The following is a 16,939-nucleotide window of genomic DNA, read 5'->3' on the forward strand; positions in this document are numbered from 1 at the left end:
GGATGTGACAAAGACAACTTATTTGCCGACAGTACTGATAATGTTAGACCTGCGTTGACATTGACAAAGTAATGACAATATTCAAAGTTAATATTACGCATAATGTAAGCGTAGGAAGTTTGATTTGTAAATCACGCTACGACCTCGGTTAAAACTATTATATGACTGTTTATTATCTGAGCTCCATTTATGCATGCACAAAGCAACAAGATAAGCTGCCATTCTGCGCTATAGGAAACGAAGTGTAGAAGTACATAGTGCACATGTGAAAGGCATGGAAACTTTCCCCTTTACAAAACAGTTTAATGAAGTGGCTAGAACCAATGAGAGAACTAATCCTCAGTCTAGAGTGATCTTTACATCACCCTCAAAGCAAGGTGGATCAAATGTAATGTGTAATGTGTTTGGTGTAGACAACATGAAGACAAACATATAACATATAAACACTAAAAATGTATCTTCTTTCTTATTGGCAACAAAAAAAACTACCGTTGCCACAGGATGAATACTTTGTAGAATTTTTCAGTACTTCATGTGTGGCATAATGCTTTCTTGATAGTATTGTGCTACTGAAAGTGAATCCGTAAACATGGAAAAAAACTGAAACAAGAGCTTCAACTTCAAGAGCTTCTAAACATGTCTAACCACTTCTGTAATGATGGTGCAGAAATGTTCAGAAATGACAAAAATGTTATTATGTGGCTTTCCTGGCCCTTTGACACGAACTGTAAATTTTAAGTCGGTGTCATCTGCACATAACAGCCCTTGCGTAAGGCTGCGCACAATATTAACAACAATGGATTATGTTTCAATTTACGTACAGTACGTAGGATACTGTATACTACTGGTGTGTTTTCACATTCAGCATTAAGATGTTTTTTGGCCAATGCGGCAACAACAACTGGCAAGTACTGAAAGTAAAAACAATAATGTTAAATACAAGAAATAAGCCTGTTTTTTTTTTTTTAATATTGTAGTATATGTAGTATGAGAACATGACATATACAGTAAATTAAATGCCTTTCACACAAAGTGCCTTAGTTTGAGATAATATCATTCAACTACGAAACAGCAGATATGTGTTTTGTTCAATAATGTACAATATTTTTAAGCACACAAACCTCCACTCGTTCCTTCCGAGTCAACGACCAATTTTGGCAACCTTCGTTTTCAAATAGAAAAAAATCATGTGTCCAACACAGATTCTAACTATGGCAATGAGGCCCTGAACAATATTATTACATTCCCAGGGCAGCTGACAGACATTCACTGTTGTATAAGGTCACATTACAGAGGCATGTGTGCTAAGCATATGAAAACCACATTAAAGATTGCATTAAAAGTCTTTTTTGCGTGATTTCAAATCTCTGGCCGTGACAGTGTTTGGAATGTAATGTATGATCTAAGAAACATACAAGTATCAAGACATTTTGTTCAGAGCTATATTGAGCGAGCCTTCCCTCTCATTATAAAGTGGTTACTCTGAGGTCGACCCTACCTACACTAAACTATTACATCATCTCAACGTGCAGCAAAGCCACATGCTGCCTACTAGTACCCTATATGTTGCCATAGTTACTCTGCAGTGCTCCAGAGTGTCATATATATTCAGCAGGATGTCTGGTAAAAAGGCGTACCATGTAGTCTCATGAGTACGGGAACATTTACGTGCCGTTTCTCTCTAAACGTTCTCCTCCTAAATCCTGATATAACAATAGCCTGTCCACTCCTGAGCAAGATCAATGCCCGCAGACAGCTAGGAGTCCAAAATCTAGTGTTGTTATAACACATTGTGTGTATGTAACTGAGGTGGTGAATGTGAGGTGTAGGGGTTTAACGGCTTAGCAGCCGTGAATGCAGCTGACTAGGCGAAGCATGATGTCAGGATCCCTACATTATATGTCTGTACATGCGTGCATGCGAACTGATATTGGGGTCGTATGAGAGGAAGGATGTTCGGCTTTTAGTGGCGCTCTGAGAAATGACTGGCTGTGGGGTTTTTTTTTTGTTTCCGAATCTTTTTCTTGCCCTCCTTTCTGCTTCCTTTCAATTAGATGACATGGCAAAATACTTTGGGAATGTGTGGTTTTCTTCCTTTAAGCATATGAGGTTTCAGGGGGGCACAGTTTCAATTCATTCAGTCATACAAGCTGTGTGTAGAATAACTGCTCACTAACTGCATGAAAGCAAAATGGAAGAGAGGTTGATTTTTGAAAGTTATCATTTGAGGCTTCTAGGGCAAGTCCATTTCATTTTCAATCAGTACAGGCAACAAACAAACATGTAAGGACTATCATGTGATGAAAATAATAAAAAATGTACAATTTCTCATATATATTCTCAAATGACTGAACTGAAATAGAAATAAATTTAACCCCAACTCTGAAGCCTCAAAGGGGGCTAACGTTTATCTTTTTTCTTCTTTAGTTTTCTCATTTTCTACCTCTCTATCTCCCATCTTGCCTCCATGTCCGGGTCTCGCTCTAGGGGGTCTGCAGCAGAGGGTCTTCGGTCTCCAGCTGGGCCAGCTGCCTGCGCAGGCTGTTGACTTTGTTCTGCAGCTCCTTGTTGTACTCGATGATATGAACCATTTCCTCGTACGCCTCGTCCAAGCACTTGGAGGAGCGGTTCCAGCGAAGGAACACTCCTGTAATGTAAGAGAGAGAGTACCGTTAGCTTTCAATTCACTGATCATATATGGCAAGAATTGTAAAGAGGAACACCTGCTACAATGAAGAAGTTTCACTCATTTCTATTCTGCACTACATACTACATCCGAAAAAGCAGCACACTGAAAATATAGAGCGTTTATATAGACAGATAGGTGCCATACTTATCCCAGGGAGAAATTCAACTGTCACAGCAGCAACACACAACATAACAAAATGCTGTAATAAGGCCAATAAAAAAACATTATTAAGGTTTAGCAGAAGTACAGTCTCTGTGCGCTCTGCAACCAACCATCTTCTAATTGAGGTAACTAAAATAAAAATTGTTAAAAAAAAAAAAATGAAATAAAAAAATTACACATAATTATGTACAAAAAAGTAAAAATGTTTAAGTGATTTAAAAATAAAATAGAAGAATGAGAGTGTAGAAGTTGGCTAAAATGGGTCAAGATCCTGTCTGTGGTTCTACAATTTATTGGTGGCACAGGTAGCGATAAATATAGAAATACCATCGCAACTGAAGAGAATGTCACATGGTATCCTATAAAATAGTGTGTGTGTGTGTGTAGGGGGGGGGGGGGGGGGGGGGCGCTGGTCGCGTGAACTGATTGTGCAACACCTTTCCTACAGCAACTGTGTTGGAGGAGGGGTGGGGTGTTGTCAGCAGAGACAGACAAGCGTGACTTAAGAGATGTTCTGCATGAGTGGAATGTACAGCACAATAAGGAAGTCGCCTGTCACTTAGTATGGTACCAAGTGAGGTGATGTCCTGAGCTTGTTCAGGTCAGCGCTGGGACAAGACAACAAAACACCCGTAGATGATGCTCTTCTATGTTTCATGGCTCTAATTTAGAAATGGTGGCGTTTTTCAAAATGTGACTCTAGTAACAAATCCAAGTCCTTTAAAATGAAAGAGTTACAGCTCTTCAATGCACCTCACAAAATAATTATTTCAGATTATTGGGCAGACACTGGGAATATATCCAAACCTCCAGACATCTAATCTCAACGGTATACTAGATTAGATGAACATGCACAACATGCATAAATAAACCAGGAATGAAGTATGTGGTGATTAAATATTGTATTTGTGAAAAACAGAATTTCCTTAAATTGCAATTAAAAGCATTTCCATTGCAAATTAGACTGCACAGGGTATTTGTATATTTCATGTCATAAATAAATGGGTTTTGCTCCAAAATCAGACACCCATCATTTGAAAAAAGTGAAACCTCTTACAAAATGATTGATAGCAAAAATTAAAAAGAAATTATTGTACATTGTAAAGGATAGTGGGAACTTAAGCCCTTGGTAAACAAAATGCTAACAGTTTTACAGATTGGATTCTCTACATTTTAGAGATAATGAATGATTAACTTGGTATGATATATAGCATTTTGGAATAAAACTCTTCAAATGAAGGCCTGGAACTTTGATGTATTCTGGTGATATAAAAATGACACTAGTCTGAATGACATCATTCAAGAAAGGCTCTACTTTGGTCAATTTAATACAGCAAGCTCTATGATCTGTCAAATATTAGCATCACCCTGCAACGAAGACACATTAAAATTCACATGCCTCCAGCATTCTTCTTCGAATGAATATTGAAATATGGCATATTTGATTCCAGATTAGTAGGAATAAAACATTTTTGTGTGTGTCTGGATGGCATAAGTATTAGCAATAGGAAAAAAATATCATGTCCCTGGATGACACAGATACGACTGACAGGATTAAAGCATCTGTGTGTCTCTGATACAATAAATACTAGGCTATAGAAAACTGCAGCTTAAGTTTCCCATTTCTAGAACATGGAGCCCTTAAAAAGCCTGCTTTACTTTTTGTGCGCAACTTCTAAGGAAATAACACAGCAGTATATTTCAGCAGCAGTATTTCTTTTCGGTGTTTGTACTTGATAAAACAGCAGCATGTCTCCACAGCGGAGAGACCTGCCTAGTTAGAGCATAGCAGTCGTGCGCTCAGCATGACACAGAAACTTCTGATCTATGGTTTTATGAAGATTTGGTATGCACCATCACAGTCCTCTTTAGTGTCAACAGCAAGGGCTGGAGATTTGAACTTTCCCAGCAGTACAAGCAGCATGCGATTACCGTGTAGCATTCCACGCTCTCCAGTCAGACCAGTCTTGTATGTCCCAATTCATGTGGAATGAGGGTGTGGCTCTCACGCTTTAGGCTTTAGAAAGGGCCCCTCACGCAGCCATGTTTGAACTTAATGACCCCTCTGTCTAGACCCCCTTCTTTATGCAGGGCCTTTATGTTGAGCTGATGCAAGAATCAGCAAAACTTGCAGTTCAGGCAAAGATTCCCCTGGGATGTCCCAGAAGCTAGCTCCCTAGAACACCCAATTATAGAAATGAACTCCATCCTTCTTACTTAAACTATTTCCAAGAGAAATGTTTTAGGATGTATAATGAGATCTTATCACTATCATCGAGTTTGGACTGGTAAAGCCCTTTGCTAGGACTTTCCAAACCTAGATTCCTGTAATATATCCTTTTGAAAGCAATGATAAATCATAATAATTCAGTCTTATTTGATATGTTCATGTTGATTAATGAAATACAGTAAAGTCCAACCCTTTTCACTATCACAGAATTTATGAAATGTTAAAGTATTTCCAGGGGATGCTTGATGTGGAAAAGAAAAAAGCATGCTCTTCTCTAACACAGACTGTCAATGTGTCTATGATAATGCCCAATTTCAGCTAAAACACTCTCATCCAATTAATCCTAGCTTGTAACCCTTGAATTATTTCATGTCCATATATCACCAGAACATTATTTAAAATCTTAATTTGTGGAAGGGTTCTGCTTGAGCAAAGCATGCTCTTTTTTTTTAGCACCAGTCTGCTTCACATTCATACAGTTAGACTCACACTTGGGAGCAGCCTGATACAACCACATTCTTCTACTGTTGGCCGCTGAGCAGCTCTACTGCAGTTGGAGGTTAAGTTTCTTGCTCAAGGCCACCTCAGAGGTGGCTGCTGGGGGAGAAGAGAGCACTATGCATTCACTTCACCCACGCAGATTTTCTCATACTTCAGGGTATTCCAACCACAAGCTTTCCTGTCACAAGCCTGTATCGCTATTCAAGTTCAAGTTCATTTATATACATGTATAGCCCTTTATCACAAGCATGTCTCAAATGACTTTACAGAGAATTAGCCTAGATAGCCTAGACTAGATATAACTGATCAACAATCATGTAGGACAGAGTTATGCAAGACAAACACAAAGAAGCAAAACAAAGCACAAGACACACAATAGCATGTTTTAGCAAGACACAGCAAGCCTACCAAGCTATTATTTTGGTTACCACCACTCGGTGCTTTAAAACATGGTTTACTTCAAGGGGAAAAGGTAACAAACTTGTTTTAAAAATGATTGGCTTGGAGGAGTTAGGGTTAGGCGTGTGGCCAGAAGTGCAACATATTTGAAAGTTTCAACCCTTTGACATCACCGATTGGGGTGATTTTGTGTTGATGATCAAGTAGAGAGTTTATATAGTATTTGATAACCTCTGACATTCATGATCTTTGTTGGTCGTTGCCTAATAAACTCTAATCTTCTTATGGTGTAAAAATTAACAAATTAGCCGCAGGTTCACAGACTTTATCTGCTGTGGGAGTCAGTCTTGCCACAGACAAGTGGAAAAGTGTGCCACAGCGCTAAGATTAGCATGCATATGACTGCTAACTGATAACTAGTAGTAAACTGCTCCTGTTGCCTCCCAGCGTCATAGGAGCTCAGGTGTCAGTGAGGACACCTACTGAGCGACCTATAATAAGACAACCATGCAGGCCAAATGCATCATCGGCGTGCCGGAGAAGCAATCTAAGCAATGTTGAAAATGTATAGGTGCTGAAAACCAGTGGAAAGTCATATGAGCTAAATGGTCTAATGCACATTGTGACCTCTTCATGTAATGTGTTTCATGAGGTAGGTGATCAGAAGTGAAAGTCTGCTACTGACAAAGTTAAGAACATGTTTCAGGGTTTAAAAAACTGAAGATACCCCATGCACAGCAATGCTTCTCTCCTGGGTGCCAGCTGGTGCAGGGTAAACCACAGTAAACCAAAAAATCAATATTCCAGCGCACACCAGGATATTAGGATTGACACTATTTTATTAACAAATTACATTAAAAACAAAAAGGAGCGAACTACGCGTTTCGCATGTTGCTTCATCAGATTCGCTCTGTGTGTTTCAGGGTTTGTTTGTACCGTAAAGCAAATAACAAGTCTTGTGATTTACCTGCCTATTATTTTATAGCATTTTATTATGTTTGCACTGTATACTATTATGTATGTTGTATTTGGGCTGATGACACATAATTTCTATTGTTACTTACTTACTGTGCCAAATGTTGATTTGTATGAGGGGTGATGTGATTACCGTGTCACATGCTGTGTTAATAGGCTAGGTGACTAGACTGGGGGGATTATGGTGTTTTAAGTTTTTGATAGCTTTATTATAGCATTTTATTATATGTTTATTATTATGTTATTTTTTGTGTCTCAAATGTGTTGCTGATAGCAGCAATTACATTTCCCTCAGAGATTAAAAAAATAAATAAATAAGTAAGCATATATGAATTTACTGTATGTATGTATGTATGTATGTATGCATGTATGTATGCATGTATGTAACTTTAAACATAGAGCAAAATGTGAACAGGGAACTATGGATTATTCACTAGTTGCTCATGAAGTCACCCCCTTTATCTCCCAGAGTGGTGAAATCAATGCTGCCCCCCTCTGGTGAAATTTCTGAATGTCAATATAAACAATGAAATACTGAGAAGAAACAAATCACAAATGAGAAGAGGAAAGATGTAGGGCAGTATATCAGAGGCAAATGCATAAGTTTCCCCATCCATCATGTGTGCAATACTCCTTATACTCTCACTCTTCCTGCAGTAACCTTACTGTGAACTCTGGATGTTTTGTGACAATCACAAATGATTGTGTGATTCATGTATTTTTATATCATCATCAGTCATTATGGATCATAGTCATCATAGTCAGCAGTTTATTCAACTGCAGCCCCACCTCAGCCCTGCCTTCTCATGACTGGATTTCTTAACTCTGCCCCCCCTTATTCACTACCTATTAAGCATTATTATTTATTTAGATATTTACTTATTTATTCTATAACAGCACACAACTGAATGTTAAGCCCCCCTTATTTTTCTGTTCAACTGAATTGAACAGAAAAATAATTTATTGAAGAAGATTGAAGACTGGAAACAGGAAAGCAAAAACAGAAAGATTCAACAGAACAGCATGAGTCAAACCCACACTGTAATGTCATAAATCCAATCCTCTTCAATTCAGTTGCTGTAGCCTTTGATTTGGACTTTTATGGGTCATTCTGGATAGCGTTTCATATCCTGAGTGTGATGTAAACCAACACTAATATATAATATTAGAGTTGAGCATTGTTTATGATTCTTACCTTCCCACAGCAGCAGGCTCTGCGGGGCCACGGAGGGCCAGATCACAAGGCTGTTGGCCTCATAGAGCGGGTTGGACAGACGCTCCAGTTCCTGGGGCCGATTCACCCATGACCAAAGAGACACCGTCTTCTCAGGCAGAGACAGTTTGGCCCTATAAAGGGAGAGGGAGGTTGCAGGTAAACCAAAAAAGGGTGGTGGTTGCCTAAACCTTGGAGAAGTACGTTTGTAACCGGTGCATTGACAGTTTGGGCTACTGGGCAAATCTGGGCAGGTAAAGTAACTGAGTAAATGCTCTCCTTTCCCTCAACAACCACAGTCAAGGTGGCTTTGGGCAAGTCACTTCATCCACAGCTGCTCAGTGGCCAACAATAGAAGACTGTGGTTGTACTGGGCAGCTGCCAAGTACAAATGAGGAACTGTATGAATCAGGGCGTTGCTGAAAGACATACTCAGACACATACTCAGGATCATTTTCAGCATTGCGTAATTTCCCTTTTTTCCTAAATATTCTATCTAAGCAAAATTAAAACTTCTTGGCTATATTCCCGTATCACCACACCAATGACAAAACTTTTCCAACCATTGTGTTAGCACATAGTGCTAAGATCTTCTATGAATCATATCGGCCCTCACAACTGTGGAAAAATTGGAGCGGAGCTTTTATTTCCCACATCAATCGTGATTCATGTCTGGGTTGCCCTACATGGTGCAACTAAACCCCTTTATCCTACTGGGTTGTGTCCCTAGCTATGAGACTACAGGCAGAGTAAAGTGGACTTCCTCTTGACTTGAAATACAAAAAAGATGAAGTGGACTTATGTGTAAATAAATAAAGATACAGACAGGTAGTATGTAAACTAGTAAAACAAATAACTAATAGAGGCTCAGTGTAGGTCTACTATAACATGTTACAGCAGAGTAGGCCCATACACAACAAAAACAATAAGTATATGACTGACATAAGCCAGTACAGCATCCAGAACGGGCCCAGACTGACCTCTCGGCTGCACTGTTGCCCATGAAGGTGCCAAACTGGGAAGCGTAGGCGTGCTCGAAGAGCTGCACCAGGAAGTTCTCGCTGAATTCAAAGGAGCATGGAAACTGGCGCAGGATCTGCCACACACAGTCCAAGAACAGCAGGAAGACAGGAGCTTCTTGGCGAGGCTTGCTGTTGGAGTAGGCTGACTGGGCGCAGCGCTGCTGGAACGGGTGGCCCGCCTGGGGAGCAGGTCATAGAGGAGGGAGGTGTCATGAAGAGAAAGGCCAGGACCCGTGTCCGTCTTGGAACACAAACACTTAGGAGACCAGTCATTGTGATTTTAACTGAGGTGAGAAATTGACTATGTCTCTGTAACCCGAGTTAGGAGAGTCATGTGCTATGAGTCTTGTGTCAGTCTTCTCCCCTGTAGCACCTAGATGTGAATATTTAAAGGCTAAATACGTATATAAATGAACTTGACCAAAAACAAAGAGCATGCAATTTCAGGCTAATAATATCTGCACTTGAAAGTTGAGAGAAGCTCACCTGGAGCCACTCTCGTTCCACCAGGCCCTGAAAGCCCTTGATGGTCCTGCAGGTCGGATCCAGGATGATCTGGGCTAGGGAGGTCACCTGCAGGGTGGAGTCTGTCCCCTCTGTTCCGTGAACGAGCACCGACGCTCCCTCCCTGAGACAAAAATACATGCTTACAGTCTGTCAGAGTGCCACATGCTATTCTAATGTTTTAAAGAAAACACACATCAATAACACAGAGAAATCGCCACGCTTGTTCCAACAAGGGGCTATACAGAATGTACAGAGCACATGGCATGTAGAATTACTGTTTGTGATGCTGAAAAACCTTTCACACCACCTGTATAACCACACTCATAGCAATATTATTATTATAACATTATGTTAGCTAGCTTAACTTGGCTACAAGGAGGCCAGAGAGTAGTTTGTTACAGCTGTGATGTGGGTATTCATTTTTCATCAAAAACAATCAATTGAACCGAAGTAATATCTGTCATATTCCTAGGACCCTAGCACACATAACACAGTCATGTTATTTCTCCCATCTAATTATTTCCATTAAAAAATTCTTGCTGCTAAACTTTCTATTCCAAGTCTCTCCATGTCTTTTTTTAATGTTTTTTTTATGTTTGTTTTTTTTGTCTTTTTATGCACCATTCAGAACAATACAATAGATATACACAATAGGAGCACTCACACACATGCATTGCTAAATGCATTGCTACAACTTCTGAGACATAAACATCATGCACAGTATGGAAATCTGCTGGAATGGTGATGTACTGATTACAGGTGCTGGACAAGTTTAAGTCCCTGACCTGTCAATACACTGTGCGGCCAGGCAGGCGGTGGTGAGGATCTCTTTGACGTGGGTCTGCCAGCTGGAAGCCTCTAACTTGCTCAACCAGCGGTCCATGCTGTGCGACTGGTCGTTGCAGGCCTCCACCAGCTTAATCAGGCTCTCCTGGAGGACATTAGACCTGGAAATGACAGAATGGTTGGATGTAACATAAGATCCAAACACCGTTAAACAATCTGTGTATGAGAGGATCCTGTAGGTGTCATTCTAGCACTCATATTGTGAATCATAGTATTATTATATTAGTATTATATCAAATGGTATCCTGAGATCTTTGACAATACCCAGCCCTAGTAAAAAATACTGTATTCATGAAGAGTAGTTTATGATTATGATAACAAATAGGGCTGCAACTAACGATTATTTTCATTGTCGATTAATCTGTCGATTATTTTCTCGATTAATCGATTAGTTGTTTGGTCTATAAAATGTCAGAAAATGGTGAAAAATGCCGATCAGTGTTTCCCAAAGCCCAAGATGACGTCCTCAAATGTCTTGTTTTGTCCACAACCCAAAGATATTCAGTTTACTGTCATAGAGGAGTAAAGAAACCAGAAAATATTCACATTTAAGAAGCTGGAATCAGAGAATTCTGACTTTTTTTTTTTTTTTAATTACTCAAACCAATTAATCGATTATCAAAATAATTGGCGATTAATTTAATAGTTGACAACTAATCGATTAATCGATTAATCGTTGCAGCTCTAATAACAAATATGAATGATACATCAGTGCAAAGATCAATTATCAATTAAAAGAGCACTTAAAGCCAATAGCGACCACCCACCTTTCGACGGCCTTATGGATCCTCCTCCACTGGGGGTAGTTAGCCTCAGACTCAAATCCTCCACCGCGAGCCTTGGCCTGCTGGGCCACATTGATGGTGCGTGTGTCAATAACATAGCCGCGTTTGCCCGGCCGCAGGGTGGCGTTGATGAGCTTCTCGTCCTCCTTGCATCGCCGTCCGTTGGTGCCTGTCAGAGGCTGCCCCGCTCGCATCATCACCTGAAGGTGGAAGTGATTATAGGGCTTTTCAAGAAGTGGCAATCTTCATGAGACATTTTCTACAAATGGACAATCCATGCTACTATAACTAACCGATACCTGCTAAAAGCATTGTGTTATATTACAGTTAGGCACTACACGTTGTTTAAATCCACAAAAAATGATGTATCGCAAAAACAATCACAATCATATTAACTTAATTTCCCATGATGTGCTCACCATGCCGTTCTTCTTGTGGTAGTAGCTAAGTACTGGGAAGCGGCCACCGTAACGGAAGGTGGCCACTTTCCTCAGTGTGTCGTCGTCAACATCTTTGGGCACTGCCACTAGATGGGGGTATGACGGACACACACTGAAGTCCTTGTTGACTTCGCTCAGTCTCCACTCATCTGTCTGAGGGAGGAGATGGTGTTGGGTTAAGACAGGCGTGTCAAACCATGTACCACAGAGGGCCAAGAGTATGCAGGTTTTCATTCCAACCAAAGACTACAACAGATTATTATAGTGATTAGTTCGTCTTCTCTGAAGTTGAAGCTAATCAGTAAAATCAGCTGGTGTAGTATTTGGTTGGAATGAAAACCTGCTTACTTTCAGCCTTCCATGGCACATGGTTTGAACCCCCTGGGTAAAGAGAATGACTTTTACGACGTCTTAGCCTACCTATAGCCAATACAAAGTTATTATCGTTGATCATGTCCATACCATAGACTCCAAGTCTTTAAAGGAATCATCTGGAAGGAACGAGTTCCAGCCATCATCTATGACTTCAAACATGGGCCGGTAGAAGAAAGGGTACATCAGGGAGACTGAATCAAGAGTGGACAGGGCCTAGAGAGGCATAAGAAATATCGATTAGCTACACATTTTCTTTAGTCACATGTGGAATTTAATCTGACATTACAAGGTGAAAAACATCTCATAAAGTAGATGTGAATATTTTGTAGTAAACAATAGTTGAAAAAGAGATGGAGTGTGTGTGTGTGTGTGTGTGTATAGTCTGTATTGCATATTTGGGATACAATGGCCTCCTTTTTACCTCAATAGAGCTGGCGATGTTGAGACACTCCTCCATGCCAGGGATGTCCAGCTGGATCACCCTCAGGTCTTTACACTTCACTATGATGGTTCCAAGAGACCCAACAAATCTGAAAGACATGTTGAAGATTTGATCCAAAAGGTAAGCACACCAGAGAAGACAATTGTGTTGGGGTGGACTTGTCGATGAATTAACTTGCTGCTTTGTCAGCAATCTCAACTATAATGTGATGGTCATTGCAGATGAATGATGAAAAAATTGCCAGTTTTCCCAATTGCAAATTACATGGAATGGACAAAATAACAGAAACAACATATGAAATATGACTTCAACTTTGAAGTAACTAAATCACAATTACAAAGGCATCCACACAGCCACTCATGATAAGCTGAATGCCAGCTATCAATATGTGTCAGGTTTAAAAAAAGGTCTGACAATGGCAACTTTTATGAAATTGAAATATGTGAAATAAATGAGTACGTTTATTATTATTATTATTATTATTATTATTATTATTGTTATTATTATTAATAATAATAAGAATAATACATTTAATTTATTATTTATTATGTCATGTGGCAAGGGAAAGTCATGAAAGGGAAACAGTCATGAAAACCATGACAACATATTTCAAACACGGACAAACTGCACTGGCAAAGAGGAACAGTAGTCACAAGCCCAAGTTTACTGACTGGGATAGACAGACACTTAACAAGACAGTTGCTAAACAACACAAATGTGAAAAACTACCACAGTATTGAAGCAACATCTATGTGACACAGAACCAACAAAAACTGTACATTGTGAGCTTCACAAAGCTGGAATTTATGGCAGAGCTGCCATTCAGAAACTGCTTGTATCCAAGGCCATTACACAAAGATGCATATCCTGGTGTAAAGAGCATTAAACCTGGACGACTGAGCAATGGAAAAACAGGAGTCATTTTTCCACCCTTTCTCCTACGTGGAAGCGTTGTTTGTATGTTTGGAGAAAGATGCCTTTAACCCGCAGTGTCTGTTGGCAACTGAAGAGACATGGTGGTTGATTTGGGAAGCCATCTCATGGGAGTCATTAGGTGTGATGATTGCTCTGCATGGTGGTATGACGGCAAAGGAATATGAGGCCATTTTACAGGACCAGGTGCAGCCTATAGTGCAAATGAAGTTCCCTCATAATATCCCCATATTCCAAAACGATAATGTCTCCATTATACACGGCTAAACAAATTCAAGAGTTGGTTTTATGAACACCAAGATGAAGTGAAATGCCTTCCATGCCTCCCCAACCACCGGATCTTAACATAATACAACAATTATGGGAAGTTCTGGAGCGCAGAGGGCAAGTGGATTTCAGTCTCCTTCATCCCTCAAGGAACTGGAGGCTTTCCTTCTTGAGGAATGGTAATAATATCCCACTGCATCCTGAGTGCAGTGGGATATTCAGGACCTGTATGGCAGCATTTCAGTGAGGATTGAATCCATCCTGAAGGATGGCCCTACACCTTATTATGTAGTTGATATTAATACATTTGTTAGTGTTTCTGTTATTTTGTCCACCCCTGTATATTAATAAATTATAGCTATACTACCTCCACAACAATTATATGCTTCCTAGCAGAGGTATAAATGCCGCTACTTTTTCAGATGTCAGGTGAATCTTAAGTGGAAGTAGTGAAATAACGTTTTGATATAGACATTCCATGAAAAGCAATCAAGGAAACAAGTTTTACAATCCCCATGACAGTAAGTACAGCCTCACCTCTTCTCTATGGAGTCAATGTTGGAGTGAAGCAGCCAGAGTTCTTCTGTGTTGTCCTGTCTGGAGGAGAGAATGAGGTGATGACCAGTCAAGCACAGCGTCCCCTCCACCGTGGGCATGAAGGGCCGATGCAGGACAACCCCATCGACCCGGGGCGTCTTTATCAGCTCTGCAAACTCCATGACCTGACCTGAAGAAAGGGGTGCAGACAGCCCAGATCTGGGGAAAGATGTAGAATTATTGATTGGTAGCAAAGGAGGGTGGGGAAGGTTTGAGCCATCCTAATATTTGACAAGTGTAAGACATTCACCTGCTTTCAACACAAAACAATATTAAAGTCACCTACACTATCATGCACCTACGTCTGGCTTACACCTAGATCACAATTACCCAACCATTTCTCAGCTCTGCAAACTTAATTGAATCAGCAAACCATAAGCTTAATTATCACAATTCTACCAAAAGCTGAGAACGATGTACCACTACCCACTCCTGCTACCATAGCCATCCCTCATATGATAAATATCTCCTGCCTTAGTCAAGAGATAATTTCCATATTCTAGACCCCAACTGGCATAATTTCTTTCCATCCAGAGACAATCACTGCTCCTTTTGGTTGCTTCTGACGGTGTCTTTGTGGCCTGCAGTAATCCCTGACCATGAAACCCGAACTCCCTGAGCAAATTTCCAGCATCACCGTTTACCCTTGGCTGCTGGTTCAGTGTATCTAAGCTTCTTCATTTCATATTCCTCATCTACTGCATCTTCAGATAACACAATGAGTCCTATGAAGTATAAAGTCTGTTGTGCATTGGACCAGATGGCTGGTGCTGGTTGCTGGCCTATACCTATTTACATATGTCAATACCTAGCTTCCCTTGACTGCCACTGCTTGTTCAACTTCGTGTACAAAGCCAATTTGACGCTTAGGGCTCTCTCTCCTGATAATGAATACAATCCTTCGCTTCCATATTCCAAAATTCTTTCCAGCTTGCAACATTTGCACATTTTTTAATTTTCAGTAAATAGGAACTCGCCAGTAATGACAGAACAGTGTCAGGTGACTGAATTCACTTGGACAGTGGTATTAGCCGCTACAGCTAGCTCACATTATCTCACTAAAGCCTTTTCCTGCTTGGCACATGCTGCACATTACCTGGCTGGCTACAGGTGTCGTACAAGACGATGTAAATTAACATTAAATTAAATACCGAAATTATCTGCCAGCTAGCCAAGGTTAGCTTAATTCAGGAAATGAAGTGGCTAACGTTAGCTAGCCAATAGTGATAGAAACAGGAACACTGGCCATACAAAGTCTCCATGTCACTGTACAATTCTGATATAAAATTTGATGTCGTGCATGCAGTACATGTAAAAGACACAAATGAACACATTTTTCTAACAATAAACATCGATGCTAAAGTGAAATGCAGTTACCTATCTCTTCGTTGATGTTGGTGCTGGGCGAGACTGTGGTACGTTTACAAAAACATGCCGACTGGAACAATTTGAATTCGGACATTGGTTCCGCGTAAATTGCACGGCAAATTCCGCATCGCTTACTGTAAAGACAAAAACAACACAAACAAACGCTGTAGTTGATATTAAAACTTAGCTCTAGGCCTCCGTTTGTTGCAACACTCATCGATAACTAGGCGTATTGTGTCAACATCTTGGCTCATGACTCTCCATCTAGATTTTCTTTTAATGCTCGACCTCTAGCAGAAAGAAAACATTAGCCACTGATAGGGTTGCAGGGGTGTGAATACTCATGCCTCCTGCACAGGTGAAGCACACTTTGAAACAGCTAAACAAAGTTTTCATGTAGGCATTGCATCCCGACCAAGGTCAAACATTTTAAATTACTGTATATCAGGGATGGGCATGATCATGGTTTTAATTCAGTAGTTGCCTAATTAAATTGCTATACATCAACAGCAGAGATTTTGACATGAAATTAATTCTCTCTGCATTTTGGCCATTTCAGCTGTTAGTCACTTCCTGTATGAATCATACAATGATATCAAAAAGAAACACTAGGTGGTGACAGTGAAACATTTATTGGAGAGGTTTGTGGTGGTAAAGGACTCACCCTCTTGGGTCCATAATGCAAATCAACTTGATTCAAGATGACTGGAAGGTAAGAGTGTTGCACAGATCATGTGAAGGAAATCAATGTGTTGGTCTGGTATGGGGGCGTAGGGGCGGTGCTGATGCTACACACAAGTCAGATTTGTTTTATATCATTACTTTTAGGCTCCTAAGTTTGAACTAACAGATGCATGTTGATTACTGCCTCGTTTCTTGTGAGAGAGGAAAGAATGTAGTTTGAGGTCATTTGATCCTTGTTATCGGCAAATTGTAAAGATTAGGGTTCAGGTCACGATCCATTTGAGTCTGTCAGAGCTGTGGAAGTCACATCCCCTTCATAATATACACTCATAAATGAGTTCCACATCCTTAACTGTGAATGTCAAGACTTAAATAAGTTGTTACCATGACTGCATTGTAGGTCTATGAATTTTGAAATCAGAGGTGTATGGATTTCTTATTCAAATATATCTCATATCTGGTTCATAGCTACAGTTGTGTTGGGACTTGCATCAGTACTTAAAT

General features: G+C 40.1%; 1 protein-coding gene across 1 annotated transcript; it reads right to left on the reverse strand.

Moving 5' to 3' along the window:
* Positions 1 to 971: 971 nt before the first annotated feature.
* mtmr9 (myotubularin related protein 9) lies at positions 972 to 15,791 on the reverse strand. The gene is made up of 11 exons (XM_071902291.2): positions 15,761 to 15,791; positions 14,324 to 14,542; positions 12,566 to 12,674; positions 12,232 to 12,357; positions 11,749 to 11,922; positions 11,312 to 11,529; positions 10,484 to 10,645; positions 9,678 to 9,819; positions 9,150 to 9,370; positions 8,152 to 8,303; positions 972 to 2,647 (listed from the first exon to the last, which is right to left on the reverse strand). Exons 2-11 carry the CDS (start codon positions 14,503 to 14,505, stop codon positions 2,484 to 2,486), a joined length of 1,650 nt encoding a protein of 549 aa, XP_071758392.1. The 5' UTR covers positions 14,506 to 14,542; positions 15,761 to 15,791; the 3' UTR covers positions 972 to 2,483.
* Positions 15,792 to 16,939: the final 1,148 nt, after the last annotated feature.

Source organism: Centroberyx gerrardi, chromosome 18 (genome assembly GCF_048128805.1).
Source record: "Centroberyx gerrardi isolate f3 chromosome 18, fCenGer3.hap1.cur.20231027, whole genome shotgun sequence".
NCBI classification, from domain to species: Eukaryota; Metazoa; Chordata; class Actinopteri; order Beryciformes; family Berycidae; genus Centroberyx; species Centroberyx gerrardi.

What these genes read in the sequence shown, in the direction of transcription:
- mtmr9 (XM_071902291.2), bottom strand. Translation starts at nt 14,505, where the DNA reads ATGGAGTTTGCAGAGCTGATAAAGACGCCCCGGGTCGATGGGGTTGTC. An exon ending in ACCACAAGAAGAACGGCATG is followed by an intron (nt 11,530 to 11,748) that starts GTGAGCACATCA and finishes TTCCACCTTCAG; the next exon opens with GTGATGATGCGAGCGGGGCA. An exon ending in ATCCATAAGGCCGTCGAAAG is followed by an intron (nt 10,646 to 11,311) that starts GTGGGTGGTCGC and finishes TGTCATTTCCAG; the next exon opens with GTCTAATGTCCTCCAGGAGA.